We start from the raw sequence: 20,081 nt of genomic DNA on the forward strand, positions 1-20,081 counted from the left end.
TACTGGGTATTTACCCCAACGATACAGACGTAGTGAAGAGAAGGCCCATATGCACCCCAATGTTCATAGCAGCATTGTCCCCAATAGTCAAAGCATGGAAGTAACCGAGATGCCCTTCAACAAATGAATGGATTAAGAAGCTGTGGTCCATATATACAATGAAATATTACTCAGCTATCAGAAAGAACGAGTTCTCAACATTTGCTGCAACATGGATGGCACTGGCAGAGATAATGTTAAGTGAAATAAGTCAAACAGAGAAAGACAACTATCATATGATTTCTCTCATCTATGGAACATAAGAACTAGGAAGATCAGTAGGGGAAGAAAGGGATAAAGAAAGGGGGGTAATCAGAAGGGGGAGTGAAGCATGGGAGACTATGGACTCTGAGAAGCAAACTGAGGGCTTCAGAGGGGAGGGGGGTGGGGGAATGGGATAGACTGGTGATGGGTAGTAAGGAGGGCACCTATTGCATGGTGCACTGGGTGTTATATGCAACTAATGAGTCATCGAACCTTGCATCAGAAACCAGGGATGTACTGTATGGTGCCTAACATAATGTAATAAAAAAACATTTTAAAAAAGATTTAAGATATTATATGCTTTTGGAAATTCACATTTTTACATTCACATTAACATAATAAATTATATTACTAATCTTTTAAAATTGAAGTACTATATTTTATATGAACTGAAGAACAGAAACTTTTTAGCTTATTGGCTCCAATTCTGGTAGAATTACATATTGACTAGAATAAAACACTATACAATACACTTTCTAAAATGATCTATTCCTGCATAGCCTACAGATTAACGAGTGCCTATCAGTGTTCTCTATTGGTGTGTGCTTTTGAAACTACTCAAGAATTTCAAAGAAATCAAACTGCAATGAATTGTGGTTTTTAGGAGCCTCAAAGATAGGACACAAAGTCTGCAATTAAAAGTGTTGACTTTGGGGGCGCCTGGGTGGCACAGCGGTTAAGCGTCTGCATTCGGCTCAGGGTGTGATCCCGGCGTTATGGGATCAAGCCCCACATCAGGCTCCTCCGCTATGAGCCTGCTTCTTCCTCTCCCACTCCCCCTGCTTGTGTTCCTTCTCTCGCTGGCTGTCTCTCTCTGTCAAATAAATAAATACAATCTTTAAAAAAAAAGTGTTGACTTTGATCTATACAGCCCTTTTCTGTTTCACATTTGACATTTTTTTTCATTGCTAATGGCAGTAAAAATCAACCAGAGTATGTTTTCCAAATGTTTTCTTTTTTCCTTGAAGTTTGGTCAGCCAGGGAGAAAATGTTCTCAGATGAGCAAGTATAAATTCAAGGGGTTCAGAAGATTTTTTGTTTGTTTTTCTTCAGGGTTATAATATCAAACCAATGTACATCAAAACCTTTTTTCTCTGCAGCCTGTTGAATTTCTCTGTACCCTGAAGAATTAAACCCAGCACTAATTCTTCTTTGAAAAGGACCTAAAACTGTGCTGATACAATAGCCACCAGCCACACATAGTTACTGAACATATGAAATATGGCTAGTTAGAATTGAGATAGATGTACTGTACCTGTAAAATACATATCAAATTTCAAGGCTCAATATGAAAAAGAATGCAAAATATATTAATTTTTATATTGATTACATGTTGAAATGATGATGTTTTGGATACACTGCATTAAATGAAACATATCAATAAAATTAATTTCACCTGTTCCTTTTGCTTTTTTTAAATGTGTCCTGGACAACTTATAATTACATATTATATTATTCCATTTGACAATGCTGATTATATTCAATTATAATAAATCACTTGAAATTTAAGACTTCTGGGCTATGTTCTCAGATTGACAATTTACCTAATGAGAAAGTTGCTGTTTCAATAATCAACTTTTGTGTATATCCTGAAATATTTTCAACAGCATATTTTCAAAGTTTATTTCAACCAAAAAATTTCCCTCATTATCAACCCAGATTTTGGTGTGGTATCTATAAGTGGAAGTAAAAAAATATAAAATTTTATTTTTGTTACATCATTCAAATAGAATCAAATTCAAGAGAAACATATTATTAATCATGTTAACATTATACTTTATGAAATAAAGATTACTATTCTAATTAGTTGTAGCAGAGATAAGTATTCAGAATCTTTTCAATGTTTGTGGCTCATTTAAACAAGTAAACCATGTTTTACCAACAAGCAACGAATATGTCACTTAGTAATGTCATTTATTTCACCTACATGGATTTTTAAAAAGGCAAGTAGTATAAAACCAGAACATAAACTGAAAAGAATACATTTTTTATTCACAGATTAGACACTGTTTCAAAGCTGTGCCAAGTTTTTATCACAATGAGAACACTGCAGTGCCACACCCATTTTCTAACTTTAATAATACTGCATAGCCTCAGAGAGATACAGAGAGATTTTTCTTTCCTAATTTAGTTTTGTGTGAGAAATAATATAGTTTGTTTCTTTTCCCCCCTTCATTATGGAAAAAAAACATTAAAAAGCAATACAATTTTATCATAAAACACCTTTTTCTAGTTCCATGTGTCAGTATATAATATATAATGAATATGGTGACATGAAATTGGTAAATATTACCTGAAGAAGGCAATTTTCAATGTTAAAATAACCAAATGCTCTAATACAACTTAATTCCTTTCACAAATATTGTTCTATGTCATTCTAGAGTGTACTATTAGTAATCTAACACAAAACTAACAAAACTGCATTTTGATTTTGTCCTTTGGTCTGGGAATTTAGGTAGCTATTAGATTAACATAAAGCGATTAATATTATGGCCTGTGGAATAAATTTGTCATTTGGAAAGTTGTACATGCATTTTCATTAACTCCTGGCCATGGGGAAAAAAAAGTGTGAAAAGACATTATTTTTTCTACTAATTGACATATGAAAAGCTCCATATCTATCTTGCGTAAGAATGAATTATGTTATGTTTTATGTTCACAAACTCTTATTAACTAGGTACTCAGATGAAGATAGGTGAGGTGATTAATTTGACTGAGACATAATCAACTTTTTTAGTCTCTCTTAGGAACTTCTACCACACACTACTTTCCCATCTCCCACATTTATCCCTAAACAGTTCTTGTTTCAAATTCAACATCTCAAGTATAAAGTAACGAATTCCTAAATTACAACTGATTATTTAGTACTAAAAATAGGTATGGTAAAGTAGCTCAAGAACAGATCCTTGAGAGTTATCTGAGAGCCAGAAAGGTAAGAGTTGTCTAATAAAACACTGTGAGATTAAAATCAGCTTGGGTAGCTGAGAATTATTGTGGAAAGCAGACAAATGACTGCAGGTAAACAAACCAGTTGACATTCTACTGCTCAAATTATAAACCTCAATGAAAAGAGAAAAGGTAATTAATATATTATACCTGAAACTCAGTCTTGAATTAAAACACATCCAAAAAAAGGAAAGTATCCTTGCAAACAAATATAATAAAACAAATTGGGGTGCCTGGGTGACTAAGTCAGTTAAGCTTCTGCCTTCGGCTCAGGTCATGATCCCAGGGTCCTGGGATTGAGCCCCGCAGCAGACTTCCTGCTCAGCGGGGAACCTGCTTCTCCTTCTCCCTCTGCTATTCCCCCTGCTTTTGCTCTCTGGCTCTCTCTCTCTCTGTCAAATAAGTAAATAAATAAACAAAATCTTAAAAAAACAAGTTAATTTATAAATGTTTATTAATATATATTTTTCTAGGAGGAGGTACGAAAGAATTTGCTCTGATTGAATTGACAAGTATATATTTGCAATTTGTTCCTTGAAGACAAGTAAAGCACTGCCAGGAGTAGAAGTGTTTCTTTTACTACTAAGAACTTGCACATATATATCTAATTTACTACGAGGGGAAAAAGCCTACCTATTTTTGTATTTAAGAAAATAACTCAATTTCATCCCTGGTAAACAGTCAGCCTTCAATAGACCAGTTGAATGGATAAAATAATCTTAGTCTCATAAATTTATGGTTAGGGTCATAGAGAATGTACTACATACATAACTATGTACTACATATATAACTATATTATTTCTCACACATAGGTCATCCTCTTACGTGCTAGCATTTAATTACACAAAACATGCTTAAGAAATTGTATTAAGTGAGATAAATAGTATAAGTCTATTTGAATAAGCTGATAATGGAAAGTGGATATATAAGATATGGTATGAAAATTATAAAATATAACCATAAAAGGTACTATGGTGTTTCAATGCAGCTTGGAGTAAGAACCCAACTGCATTATGAATATACTAAATAAATATGCAATTAGAGCAAAATTTAAAATAGAAGTTTAATTGCAATGATCATTGGTGTACTGATGAAAGCTCAAAAATCTAAATAATAGTAATGTCTTACACGGGTATAGTGCTTTAGAAATTACCAAACAAATTCCTATTTTATTTAACCTAACTTTGCCTCAGTTTCCACCTTCTCAAAAATAAGGAAAATAATAGAATTTACACATAGAAGTATTATAAGTATTGAAATGAAAACATTTGCAGATTATTAGGGAGAGTATCTAGAACATAGTGCACACTTAAATACTAACTAATGTGTTTTTGTTCACTGTTATATTATCATGGTTCAGCAGCATGACTTCTCTGTGAGGGTTAAGTATAAATATGATCACTACAATTTTTTTAAATGTGAGAAAAAATATAGATTCTGAGTTTAAGTAACTTGGCCAAATGTACACATCTAGTCAGGTGTAGAGCTGTCATTAGAACTCAAGGTGATCTGGTTCACATTCAAATGATCTTTTCACCATACCTCGGAATTTTATAATCAAAACATCTGGACTTGTGAGGAGGGAAGATGACAGAGTTGGAGTTTCCTGAGCTCACAGCATCCCAAGGACACATCAAGGAGAAGAGAGAGAAGGGGGTAGAAAACTTATTTCAAGAAATAATAACTGAAAACCTCTCTAAACTGGGGAAGAAAACAGACATCCAGGTCCAAGAAGCAAAGAGAAAATCTAGTACTGTAAACCCAAGGAAGTACACACCAAGACACGTAATGATTCGAATAGCAAAAAGTAATGATAAAGAGAATTTTAAAAGCTGCAAGAGAAAGGAAAACATTTACTTAAAATGATAAGGCTATCAGCTAATTTTTCAGCAGAAACTGCAGAACAGAAGTAAGTGGTATGGTACATTCAAAGTTCTGTAAGAAAAAAAATGCGACCAAGAATGATCTACCCAGCAAAGTTATCATTCAGAATAGAAGAAGAAACAAAAAGGTTCCCAAAGAAGAGTTAATTTTCACCTTTAAACAAGCCTTAGAAGAAATTTTAAAGGGAATTTTTTAAGTGGAAAGAAAAAGCCATAACTAGAAATAAATTATAAATGGAAAAAAATCACAGGTAAAAGCAAGCATATAGAAAAGGTAGTAGATTAATCACTTACAAGCCAGTATAAAGGTTAAAACACAAAAGTAGTTAAAATCAATTACCAGTATAGAGGTTAAAACAGAAAAGTAGTTAAAAACAATTATATCTACCAAATTAGGCAAGGGATGCACAAAATTTTTTTAAAATGTAAAATAAGACATCACATACATAAAACAGAGGGAATAAAAATTTAATGCTTTTAGAATGCATTTGAAATTGAGTGAACATCAACTTAATATGGACTGCTATATGTTTAAGATGTTATATATGGCCCTGATGGTAACCAGAAGTCAAAAAGTTATAGTAGATCCAAAAACAATAAAGAAAAAGAAATCCAAGCATAACACTAAAGAAAGCCATCCAACCACATCAAAGACAGCAAGAGAAGAAAGAAACAACAGAACTACAAAAAACAACCAGAAAGCAATGAACAAAATGGCAATAAGTACATACCTATCAATAATTAATTTTAATGTAAATGCACTAAAAACACCAATCAAAAGACATAAGTTGACTGAATGGATAAAAATTTAATTAATTAATTTTAAAAATTAAAAAAAAGACTTATTTAAATGTTGCAAGATACTTACTTCAGCCCTAATCCTTACTGACTGAAAGCAAAAGGATAGAAAATGTTGTACCATGCAGATGGAAGGGAAAAACAAAAAAGCTGGGTAGCAATACTTATATCAAACAAAATGGATATTAAAACAAAAACTATAGCAAGACAGAGTACTACATAATATTAAAGAAATCAATTATAAATATTTATGCACCCAAAATTGGAGCACCTGAACACATAAAGCAAATATTAGCAGACATAAAGAAGGAATTTGACAGTGATATAATAATAATAAGGGACTTGAAGACCCCACTCACATCAAAGGATAGATCATCCAGACAGAAAATCAACAAGGAAACAGTGGCTTTGAATGACTCATTAGACCAGGTCAACCTAACAGATTTATACAGAACATTCCATGTAAAACCAGAAGAATACACATTCTATTCAAGTGTACATGGAACATTCTTTAGGATAGGTTACATATTAAGTCACAAACAAGTCTTGACATTTAAGATTAAAATTATATCAAGCATTTATTTTTCCAACCACAACAGTATAAAACCCGAAATCAATTACAAAAAAAAAATCAAGAAAAAAGCATACACATGAAGGCTAGACAGCGTACTACTAAACAACCAATGGCTTAATAAAAAAAAATCAAAGAGGAAATAAAAAAATACATGGACAAGTGAAAAAGGAAACATAACAGTACAAAATCTTTGGGATGCAGCAAATACATTTCTAAGAAGGAAGTTTATAACAATACATTTCTAACTCAAGAAACAAGAAAAATATCAAATAACTTTACACCTAAAAAGGGCCAGAAAAAGAACAAACCCCAAATCTCCTAGAAGTGAGAAAATTATAGATTAGAGACAATAAATGAAACACACACACACACACACACACACACACACACCACTAGAAAAGGTCAATGAAACAAAGAGCTGGCTCTTTGAAAAGATAAACAAATTGATAAATCTTTAGTCAGATTCATCAGGAAAAAGATAGAAGCCTCAAATAAATCAATCAGCAATCAAGGAGGAGAAATAACAAGTGACACCATAGAAATATAAGGGATTATAAGAGAATATTATAAAAAATTATATGCCAATAAATTGGACAACCTAGATGAAATGGATAAATTCCTAGAAACACAATCTTCCAAAACTGAATCAGGAAGAAGTATAAAATTTGGACAGACTGATTCTGAGTAATGAAATTGAATGAGTAATCAAAAAACTCCAAACAAACAAAAGTCCAGGATGAGATGGCTTCACGGGTAAATTCTACCAAACATTTAAAGAAGAGTTAATGCTTTTCTCTTGTCAAACTATTCCAATAAATAGAAGAAGAAAAACTTCCAAATTAATTCTATGAAGCCATTACCCTGATGCCAAAACCAGATAAAGACATGCCTAAGAAAGAGAACTACAGGCTAATATCTCTGATGAACATAGATGCAAAAAACCCTTACAAAGGTATTAGGAAACCAAATTTAACAATACATTAAAATGATCATTTACCATGATCAAGTGGAATTGATTCCAGAGATGAAAAGTAGTTCAATGTTGACACATAAGTTAATAGGATACACCACATTAATGAGAGGAAAGATAAAAACCATATGATCATTTCAATAGATGTAGAGAACACACTTAACAAAATATATTTGTGCAACAAATTAGATTCAGAGGGAGCACATATCAATATTAAAAAGGTCATAACTTAAAAACCCACAGCTAACATCATACTCAATGGTGAAATACTAAAAGCTTTTCGTCTAAGATCTGGAACAAGACAAGGATGTCCACTCTCAGCACTCTATTCAACATAGTACTGAAAGTCATAGCTACAGTGATCAGACAAGAAAAAGAAATTAAAAAGCATCCAAACTGGCAAGGAAAAAGTAAAACTGCTGCTATTTGCAGATGACATGATACATGATATAAGGTGTTATAAATAGATATAAAAGAGGTTATATCTATCTATCTATCTATCTATCTATCTATCTATCTATCATCTATCTATATCTCACCAGATTCCACCAAAAAATGATTAGAACTAATAAATGAATTCAGTAAAGTTGTAGGATATAAAATTAATATACAGAAATATTTTGCATTTCCATACACTAATAATGAAGTAGCACAATGAGAAATTAAGAAAATAATCACATTTGTAATTTCACCAAAAAATGACTAGAATAAATTCAATCAAGGAAGTTAAAGACTTAGTCTCTGAAAACTATAAGATATTGATGAAAGAAATTGAAGACAACACAAACAAATGGAAAGTCATACCATGCTCATGGTTTAGAAAAATTAATATTGTCAAAATGTCCATACTACCAAGAGCAATTTACAGATTCATTGTAATCACTATCATAGTACCAAAAATATTTTTTGCAATGCTAGTACAAATAATCCTAAAATTTGTATAAAACCACAAAAGTAATCTTGAACAAAAAAGAACAAGGTTGGAGTTATCACAGTCCCAGATTTCAAGATACACTACAAAGCTATAGTAATCAAATAGTAGGGCACTACTACCAAAATAGACACACAGATCAATAAAACAGGATAGAAATCCCAGAAATAAACCCACCTATATATGGTCATTCAATCTATGACAAAGCAGGGAAGAAGATTCAATGGGTAAAAGACAGTCTTTTCAAAAAACGGTTTGGGAGAATGGGACAGCTACACACAAAAGAATGAAAATGGACCACTTTCTTACACCATACACAAAAATAAATTCAAACTAGATTAAAGGCCTAAATATGAGACCTGATACCATAAAACTCCTAAAAGAAAATGTAGGCAATAATCTTTTGGAAATATACCCCAGCAACATTTTTATGGATATATCTCCTCAGGTTAAGAAAACAAAGCAAAAATTAAGTATTGGGACAACACCAAAACAAAAAAGCCTTGCAGAGCAAAGGAAACTAGCCACAAAATGAAAAGGCAACCTGCTGAATGGAAGATATTTGTAAATGATGTATCTGATAAAGGGTTAACATTCAAAATCTATAAAGAATCTATACAACTTAACACCAAAACCAAACAACCAGATTAAAAAATGAGCAGAGGACCTGAATAGATGTATTTTCAAAGAAGACATACAGATTACCAACAGATACATGAAAAGATGCCCCACATCACTAATAATCAGGAAAATTCCAATCAAAACTACAATGAGATATCACCTCATGCCAGTCAGAAAGGCTAGTATGAAAAAGACAGGAAATAATAGGTGTTGATAAGGATGCAGAGAAAAGTGAACCCTTGTGCACTGTTGGTAGGAATGTAAATTGGTACACAATGAGATATCACTTCACCCCTGTCAGAATGGATAGAATAGGAAACACAAGAAACAACAAGTGTTGGCGAGGATGTGGAGAAAAGGAAACCTTTGTGCCCTGTTGGTGGGAATGTATGCTGGTGCAACCACTGTGGCAAACACTATGTAGTTCTTCACCCTTCTGTTTATTTTAACATTATTTATAATAGCTATGATATGTTAGCAACCTAAGTGTCCATCGATAGACAAAAAGATAAAGATGTGGTATGTATACAATCAAATATTACTTAACCATAAAAAGGAATGAGATGTAATTCACAACAACATGGATGGACCTAGAAAGTATTATGCTAAGGAACTAAGTCAGCAGAGAATGAGAAATACCATACGATTTCACTTATATGTGAAATCTAAAAACAAAACAAATGAACAACAAAAAATCACAAAAACGTATTCTTAAATATGGAAGACAAATTGGTCATTGCCAGAGGCGAAGTGAGTGGGGGGATGGGAATAATAGATAACTGGGATTAAGAGATACAAACTTCTAATTATAAAATTAATATGTCACAAAGATGAATAGTACAACATAGAGAATATAGTCAATAATATTGTATGAGAACAGATGGTGGCTATACTTAAGTGCTGAGTATTATATAGAATTATTGAATCACTATGTTGTATGCCTCAAAATAATATACTATTGTATCTCAATTATACTTCCATAATAATAATAATAATAACACCTTCACTTTGTTTCACAACCACAAACACATTCCCACGACCATTAGATAACTGTAATTCCTGAACAGTACTTATCAGGGGATTCCTAAAAACTAATGAGAAGGGAAGAGACAAAATGAAACACATGCAATGCATCCACTTTCACCTGAATTACCCTATGAACATTGCATATTCAAGCTCGCACAAGAACTTCTGCAGCACAATGTAAAAAGGCCAAAACATTAAAAATACAAAAAATTAAATAAATAAAGCATGCTGCTAGTATAGATATGTCAAAATTAAAGATGAATGGTGAGGTTCTTTACGTAACAATTTAGATTTTTATGACTCATTTCAAGAAGATTTATTTTTTGAGTATGATTTCCACTTGGTCAAAATTTCAAAGGACTGTAAATTCCATTTTAAAATAAAAGCATAAGGAGTGAAATAAATTATTGTTTTAAATAACAATGGAACAAAATCCTCAAATATGAAGTAGACAATAAAAAATTGGTGTCTATAAGCAGAGTGTAAATACTTTTGGAGCATTCAAAATATCCTGGAGCATTTTAAAACTTTATCAGCACAATAAAACGATATGCATTTGAACTGATTGCTTAAACTCCATAATTAAAGAAATTTGTTTTCTGTCAACCTTAACTTATATAGATTCACATGTAATCACACATTATAATTTGGCAAAGAAAATTCATATTATTTACAAGTTCACAAAGCATATAAACGATTATTTTGTCAGGCATGTAAATAACAATTTATGCAATTTATAATCTAATTTGAATAAAAGTATAGAAAAGTAGAATTATATTTTGAATGCTTCCTCAGACAAAATGTTGAATATGCTTAAACTGTAAGAGAAGAAAAATGAATAATTAAATCTGGAGGTAATTGAAAAGTAATTACGTAAGTCAAAAAACGACTATAAGGTCATGTTAATTTTGCTATCTAAATAGGAATTACACATAACTTGGAAAAAACATCCAGTTTCAGTTATACGAGATACCAAACTGACTGAATACCCTTTTTAGATATCAGTTCATGTTAAACATACTAAAAATGTGTTTGAAACAGTTGAAATTGCAATGTTTTTGATAACTGAAAAGGCCAAAACTTCTTAAAACAAACACAAATTAGCAATTCATTTTAAAATGAAATATACATCATGATAATGGTTTATGTTGATTTCTACTGTACCTTTCTTTAGTCCAGGGATGAAAGCTAGAAAGAGAGTTTCATAAAGTTAAATACAATAAATATTTTCTCTTATTCCCATGTAATATTAATTTAACTAAAGAAATGTAAACTGTAATATATTGCAGTATACTTTCAACTTCATTTTTCAGAGAATGTGACAACTGACATAGATAAGGTAGAAGACTGATAACCCATAAAATCTTTCTCTTATAAATATTTTTTTTCTAAAATCAGATCAAGCCTATGCTGTATGTTAGCCTCCTCTTGAGTAGTGATTTGTCCTTTCCTTATAGGGAATGTATTGTTGAACTCAACATTTTGCAAGATCTCAGTAGATTTTCTAGTTTTCTTGCCTATGATAGCAAAGTAGAGTCCTCTATTGAAACTTTCTCATGGAACCTCCTACAGGAAATGGAGTATAAAGAAAAACATTGTTTTTGACTTAACAACTTGCTCTGCCTCCAAATCTGAGGTGGAAAAAAATAATGGGAAAAAACCATAAAACAGACACTAACATGAGGATGACCCAATAGAAGTATTCTTATCTTGGTTAAGACACTTTATCTATAATACAGCTATTTTCACAGCTAAAATTCATTTCTCACAATTATAGTGTTGGGCATTAGAGATCATTATCATTATTTCCCAGGAAAATAAATTCAGGCATTGCATTATGGACTTCCTTGCAAAACACTAAGATCATGCTTTACCTGGGATAATTTTAAAAAGTCTATTTTAAAACAAAATAATTACATGTTTACAAATACTTGGATATATGTTGATCTAGACAATTACCAAAATTATTCTTTCTTAAAATTTTAAGATCAACAGTAGAAATTATTTCCTGATACATTTAATAATAAGCATGTAAGTATAAAAACGTTTAAGATAAACATTTTGAACCTGTTTAAAAATCGGTTTTAAATAAAATTAGAACATTATTGAGTAAGGAAAGGGTTAAGGTATAGGCAGGAAAAGATAGGAGGCCCCTGACTCTCACGACTAGGCTCACACAGGGGGCTACGTGACCAGACTCACAGAAACCCCAAATGCTGAGGCTACAAAACCAGAGATAAGGGAACAAACCAGAATACCTGGCCCTGAATGTTAGGGACTTTTTTGTTTGTTTGTTTGTTTGTTTGTTTGGCAGCTACACTGTAATCAGAGGAAATGACCAGACCTCAAAGAAATAAGCCTTTAAGGATGTTATCAATAGTCCCTGTTCAAACCAAAATGGCACAAGAATCTCAAAGCCACAAGCTTCCCAGTCAGTTCTCAATAAAAGACTGCCACTAAAAGCCCACAGTGGCAACTCATTCGGGGCATCTTTCACTCTAAAGAGCTCTTTTCTTTCCTTTCTGTTCTCACCTTCACTTAATAAACTTTCATTTCACTTCACCCTTTTGTGTCCATGAGATTCATTCTTTGACACCATGAGACAAGAACCCTGCAACCCTGCAACATTATGAAACCAAAGACATATGAAATGCTTAGAGAGAAGGAATAGGTCAGAGATAGAAAAAGGGAAGGTGAAAGCAATATCTCTATGCAGTCATAATGATTGATGAAAAAGCATTGCCTATTTTAAGTTTCATTGATATAACACAGCACATTTATTTTTTTAATATAAGGTGTTTTATCTATAAGCAGTGCAACTGAATGGTAGTACTAGCTGAAGTATAAAAACAAAACAAAACAACAACCACATGTCGATTCTGTGCCAAGCACTATGTAACTCCAGGAAATATAATTCCGAATCAATCTTCTAAATAAAATTCCATAACACTCCACTCTTCATAAAATGGTTATACTTCAGTGATAATTATCACACACACACACACACACACACGCACACACACACGCGTGCAGAATATTCTAACTTATTGTTGGAATTAACGGTCAACTCTAGTAATACTTAAATGTAGAATTTTCAAGTAAAATTGTGTGAAAAAAAGGCAGCTTTATGCAGAGAGGTAAATTACTTATTTTCATTTTAAGACTACAATTTTAATGTGGTATAAACCTTAGTTATCAAAATCTTTTCTAATTTGGTAACTGAAAATAACAGAAAAAAAAGATCTAGACTTATTTCTTTTTTTTAATTCTTTTTTTCATAATAATATTTTTATTATATTTGTTATTCACCATACAGTACATCCCTGGTTTTTTATGTAAAGTTCGATGATTCATTAGTTGCTACCAATCTTCCTAGTTTTTATGTTCCATAGATGAGAGAAACCATATGATAATTTAGACTTATTTCTAAGGGTAAAAGGTATGAATAAAAGAAGCAAAACAGATGACATGACAACTATGGAAAAGAAAACAAGCACATTTAAAAAACATATCCTAGGAGGTTTTTAGCTCTTAAGCTGAAAAATGAAAATTGTTTTACAAATTATTAAAGTCAAATATTGATAAATTTTCTTTATAATTCAGGACAATAAGCAGACTCTGTATAAAATTTTCAATACTAATTCTGAAGAGACACAAATGCGTGACATGAAATGGTCAAAAAATGAAACCATTTTCCCTCTCTAAAGTTATCTAGGTAGGAGGAGGAGTTAAGATGGCACAGTACTAGGAGGACCTTATGCTTGCCTTGTCCCTCCAACACAACTAAATAATTACCAAATCATTCTGAACACCCATGAAATTAATCTGAGGACTGAGAGACCAAACTGCATAACTAGAGGGAGAAAAGAGGAAACATCATGAAAGGTAAGAGGTACAGTGATGTGATTTGGAGGAGAAAAAAATCCCACATGTTGCACAGAGGAGGGAGCCCTGATCATGGAGAGAGGAGAGAGAGAGAAAGGAGGGGGGGAGAGAGAGAGAGACAGAGAGATGAGGGGAGATAAAGCAGCGTACAGGGGATTGCACAAGAAAAACACTTCCCCAAAACCACTGACTGGGAAAACAGGAGGGGATTATTATTGCGAGATTTTATAAGCAGCAGAACTGAAAATCTGAAGTTTTAGAAGTCAGCACCATCACCAGTGTGGAGTCTGGTGGGTATGGTATTGATCCAGTGAAGAAGGAGGGCAGAGGCACAGGAACAGACAGTGTGCTCTGAGGATCCCCTGGATCATTCTGGGAGACACAGTTCCCCTTCTTGGAGTGCAGTTGGGAGAAGGAGCATTGCCTCTCAGGGAATAAAAGAACCAGCCAGCACCATTAAATTGCCCCATTCATTAGCATACAAGCAGAGGAAAGTGCTGAGAACAGCTAGCATGGAGGATGGCTTTTTGCTCTGCTTTGCCATGAACTCCAAACCCCTGTGCAGTTATATGACTGCTTTTCTGGGACAAACAAGTATCAGCCACAGCATGGGGAGGCCCTACCCCAGAGGATCAGTGCAAATCCATGCCAGGCCAGGTCCCTAAAATTTTGAGCTGTAAAATCCAGCCATAAGCATGAGATAAAACACAGGAGTGCTACACCACTGCCAGGAGGACAGATGGTATTGACACAGACAAGGTGAAGGAAGGGATCTGACAGAACCTGGGACATAAGAAGGGAGATAGTTCTTTCTTTTGTGAGGGTTTCCTGAACAGCAGTGGGTGTGGACTCCCCTATTCAGGGAAGAGAGGGGGCTGAAGATATTTTTCACCCCTCCTATCAGCACTGATGGACTTCAGTAAGTGGCATAGCACACACAGTGGAAGCCTGAGACACTTACACCAGTCCCACCCCCATACACTGTGCAGGTGCCTTTTTTACTAAGGCAAGTGTGATTGAGAGCCAGAGCGGCAGCAGTTCCCTCCCTCAGAACCAGCACAAATCTCCCTACACTCACCACATCTACTGGTCATAGAGTGCTACAAAGTTTCAGCTCTAGCACAAATAGAACCAGGCACAGGCTTTCTTAACACATGAAAGACAGAGACAAAGACAAAATGACAAGATGGAGGAGTTCATCCTAAAAGAAAGAACAAGATGTCATGGCCAGGGATCTAATCAAAATAGATATAATATGCGTGAACCAGAATTTAAAACAAGCTGAGCCTGAAAAAAAGCATGGAGGAATCAGAGACCCTTACCATAGAGATAAAGACCTAAAAACTAGTCAGGCTGAATTAAAAATGCTATAACTGAGATGCAAAACCAAATGGATGTAGCCCCACAATATGGAAGAAGCAGGGAATGAGTAAGTGATATAGAAGATAAAATTATGGAACATAATGAAGCTGAAAAGAAGAGAAAAAGAAAAATATTAGACCAAGAATGTAAACATAGGGAACTCAGTGACTGCATAAAACATAATAACATTCATATCATAGAAGTCCAAGAAAGAAAGAAAGAAAAAAGACAGGGAAAAAGGCGTGGAAGGTTTATAGGATGAACTTATAGCTGAAAATTTCCTAGTCTGGGGAAAGAAACAGACATCCAAATTCAGAAGGCACAGAGAACTCCCATCAAAATCAACAAAAGCCATCCAACATCAAGACATATCAAATTTAAATTTGCAAAATACAAAGATAAGAATCATGAAAGAAGCAAAGGAAAAGAAATCCTCAACTTACAAGGGGAAGGAAATAAGGATCACAGAAGCTCTCTGCACAGAAACCTGTCAGGGCAGAAGAGAGTGGCATGATATATTCAACATATTGAATGGGAAAAATCTGCAGCCAAGGATACTTTATCCATCAAGGCTGCCACTCAGAATAAAAGAAGAGATAGAGTCTCCTAGACCAAAACAAACAAAAGAAAACAACAACAACAAAACTTCTAATCAAACAAACTAGATTTTAAACCAAAGACTGTAACAAGAAATGAAAGGCACAATATCATAATTAAGGGGTCTATCCAACAAGAACATCTAACAATTGTAAATCTTTATGCTCCCAATGTGGGAGCACGGAAATATGTAAATCAATTAATAACAAACAGAAACTCATTGATAATAATAAAATAATGGTAGGACACTTAACAACTAACTTACAGCAATGGATAAATCATCTGGCAGAAAATCAAGGAAACAATGGCTTTGAATGACAAACTGGACCACATGGACTTAACAGATATGTTCAGAATGTTTCATCCTAAAGCAGCAGAATACACATTGTTCAGAATGCACATGGAACATTCTCCAGAATAGATCACATACTGGGTTACAAATCAGGCATCAACAAGTACAAAAAGATTGTGATTATATCATACCATGCATATTTTCAGAGCACAACACTATGAAACTTGAATTCAACCACAAAAAAACATTTGGAAAGACCACAAATGTATGGAGGTTAAGGAACATCTTAATAAAGAGTGACTAGGTTAACCAGGAAATTAAAGAAGAGATTAAAAAATATATGGAAGCAAATGAAAATGAAAACACAATAGTCCAGAACTTTGGAATATGCCAAAGACAGTCATGAGAGGCAAGTATATAGCGAAGTATATAGCTATATAGGCCTACCTCAAGAGGCAAGAAAAGTCTCAAATGCACAACCTAAAATTACACCTAAAGGAGTTAGAAAAGGAACAGCAAACAAAGCCTAAAGCCAACAAAAGAAAGGAATTAATAAAGATCAAGAAGAAATAAATGATATACGCAAATAATGAATCATGAAGCACTACAGCAAAAACTAAGGATGTACTGTATGGTGACTAACATAACATAATAAAAAATTATTATAAAAATATTTAAAAAAATAAATGATATAGAAACAAACAAACAACAACAACAAATGCAGTAGAACAGATCAATGAAACTAAGAGCTGATTCTTTGAAAGAATTGATAAAATTGACAAACCCTTAGCCAGACATATCAAAATGAAAAGAGAAAGGACCCAAATAAATAAATCAAGAATGAAAAAGGAGAGATTGCAACCCACAACAAAGAAATACAATTATGATAATAGTATAAAAAATTATAAGCCAACAAATTGGGCTATCTGGAAGAAATGGATAAATTCCCAGAAACATACAAACTACCAAAACTGAAACACAAAAAAATAGAAATTTGAACAGATGAATAACCAGCAAAGAAATTGAATCAATAATCAAACATTTCCCAAAAAACAAAAGTCCAGGCAGATGGCTTCCCAGAGGAATTCTATCAGACATTTAAGGAAGAGTTAATGCCTGTTCTTCTCAAACTCTTCCAAAAACTAGAATGGAAGGAAAACTTCCAAACTCATTCTATGAGGCCAGTATTACTTTGATTCCAAAACCAGACAAAGATCCCCCTAAAAGGAAGAATTATAGGCCAACATCACTGTTTAACATAGATGCAAAAATTCTCAACAAGATACAAAGCAAATAAAATCCAACAGTATATTAATATTAAACAAACTATTCAACATGATCAAGTAGGATTTATTCCTGAGCTGCAGGGGTGGTTCTATATTTGCAAACCAATCAATATGATACACAACATTAATAAATGTAAAAATAAGAACCATATGATCCCCTCAATAGATGCAGAAAAAGCATTTGACAAAATACAGCATGCATTCTTGATAAAAACCCTCAACAAAGTAGGGATGGGGGAACATACCACAACATTATAAAGGTCATATATGAAAGACCCGCTGCTAACATCATCCTCAATGGGGGAAAAACAGAGTTCTTCCTCTACAGTCAGGAACAAGATAAGGCTGTCCTCTCTCACCATTATTATGTAACATATTACTTGAAGTCCTAACCACAGGAATCAGAAAACAAATACAAATAAAAGACATCCAAGTCAGCAAGGAAAAATCAAACTGTCAGTATTCCCAGGCAACAAGATACTCTATATAGAAAACTTGAAAGACTCCACCAATATATTGCTAAAACTGATACATGAATTCAGCAGTTGCAGGATATAAGATCAACGTACAGAAATCTGTTGCATTTCTATACACGAATAATGAAGAAGGAAAGATAAATCAAGGAATTGATCTCATTTACAATTGCACCAAAAATGATTAGATACCTAGGAATAAACCAGACCAGAGGTAAAAGATTTATACTCTGAAACTATAGAATACTCATGAAAGAAATTGAAGAGGACACAAAGAGATGGAAAAACATTTCACGCTCATGGATCGAAGAAACACATAATGTTAAAATGTGTATACTACACAAGTAATCTACACATTTATTGTAATCCCTAGGAAAATACCACCAGCATTTTTCACAAAGAACAAACCATCCTAAAATTTATGTGGAACCCTGAGAGACCCCAGAGAGCCAAGTTAAACTTGAAAAAAAAAAAAAAGCTGGGGGCATCACTCTGGATGTCAAGCTATAATACAAAGCTGTGGTCTTGAAGATAGTATGGTACTGACACAAAGATATACATATAGATCAATGGAACAGAAAGGAGAATGCAGAAATGGACCCACAATTATATGGCCAATTAATTTTTGACAAAGCAGTAAAGAATATCCAATGGAAAAAAGACAGTCTCTTCAACAAATGGTGTTGGGAAAACTGGATAGCCACATGCAGAAGAATGAAACTGGATTAGTTTCTTACACCATACACAAAAATAAATTCAAAATGGATGAAAGACCTAAATGTGAGACAGAAAACCATCAAAATCCAAGAGGATAACTCAGGCAGCAACCTCTTTGTTCTGAACTATAGCAACTTCTTACTAGACATGTCTCTGTAGGCAGAAGACATAGACATTTTTCCTAAAAAGACATCCAGATGGCCACCAGACACAAGACAAGATGCTCAAAAGCATTCATCATCAGGGAAATAGAAATCAAAATCCCAATGAGATATGACCTCACACTGGTCAGAATGGTTAAAATTAACAACACAAGGAGCAACAGATATTAGTGATTATGTGGAGAAAGGGGAACCCTCTTACACTGTGTGTGGGAATGCAAATTGGTGCAGCCACTTTGGACAACAGTGTCGAATTTCCTCAAAAAGTTAAAAATAGAACTACCCTATGACCTAGCAATTACACTACAAGGTATTTACCCACAGGATACAAAAATATTGATTTAAAGGAACACATGCACCCCAATGTTTATAGCAGCATTATCAATGATAGCCAAATTTTGGATAGAGCCCAAATATCCACTGACTGATCAATGGATAAAGAATTTGTGAAATAGATATATATAATGTATTATTACTCAGCTATCAAAAAGAATGAAATCTTGATATTTGCAAGGATGCAGATGGAGCTAGGATATATTATGCTAAGTGAAACAAGTCAGTCAGTAAAAGACAGATACCATATGATTTCAGTCATATGTGGAATATAGAAACAATACAGATAAACATAGAGGAAGGGGGAAAAAAGAGAGGGGAACAAACCATAAGAAACTTTTAACTATATAGGACAAACTGAGGTTGATGGAGGGGAGGTGGGCAGGCGATGGGCTAAATGGGTGATGGATATTAAGGAGGGCACTTGTTTTCTTGAATACAGGGGCGATATATGTAAGTGATTAATCACTATATTCTACTCCTGAAACCAATGTTATACTCCAGGATTTAAATAAAAGTTTAAAAACTTAGATATATTCATTATAATTACACAGGGTTTTTTTTTTGCATAAAATAAGGTCCATCTCCAAATATATCCCTAAATTTCAATTGCTTCTTAAAGTTTAAAGGCTTTTATCATTAATATTTTGGAAGCATGCATACTTCTCTAGATTTTTGCAATATCAAGAAAAGCACAGTACTATTCCTTTGAGTTTCTATGGTGGATGTGAATCAGTATAATGAAAATGAATTTCTTTTACTAATACAACCAAATATTATAAACAACTATGTATATCATTTATGTATAACTTAAAATGTATTATTACTAATATACAAAGTGAGTTTATAAGTTAAATTTGCTTTTACCAATAAAATTAGTTTTACATTACTAAGTATTCTGAAATCAAATGTATTAATTTCTA

General features: G+C 33.3%; 1 protein-coding gene across 1 annotated transcript in view; it reads right to left on the bottom strand.

The window, feature by feature from the left end:
- Window positions 1-20,081, bottom strand: part of PCDH11X (protocadherin 11 X-linked) — a 652,803-nt gene that overhangs the window by 175,539 nt on the left and 457,183 nt on the right. The window contains 1 exon segment of the mRNA XM_008700634.2: window positions 11,217-11,240. Within this exon segment, the coding sequence (XP_008698856.1) occupies window positions 11,217-11,240 (24 nt within the window).

The sequence above is a fragment of the Ursus maritimus genome, assembly GCF_017311325.1.
Source record: "Ursus maritimus isolate PB19 chromosome X unlocalized genomic scaffold, ASM1731132v1 scaffold_X1, whole genome shotgun sequence".
NCBI classification, from domain to species: Eukaryota; Metazoa; Chordata; class Mammalia; order Carnivora; family Ursidae; genus Ursus; species Ursus maritimus.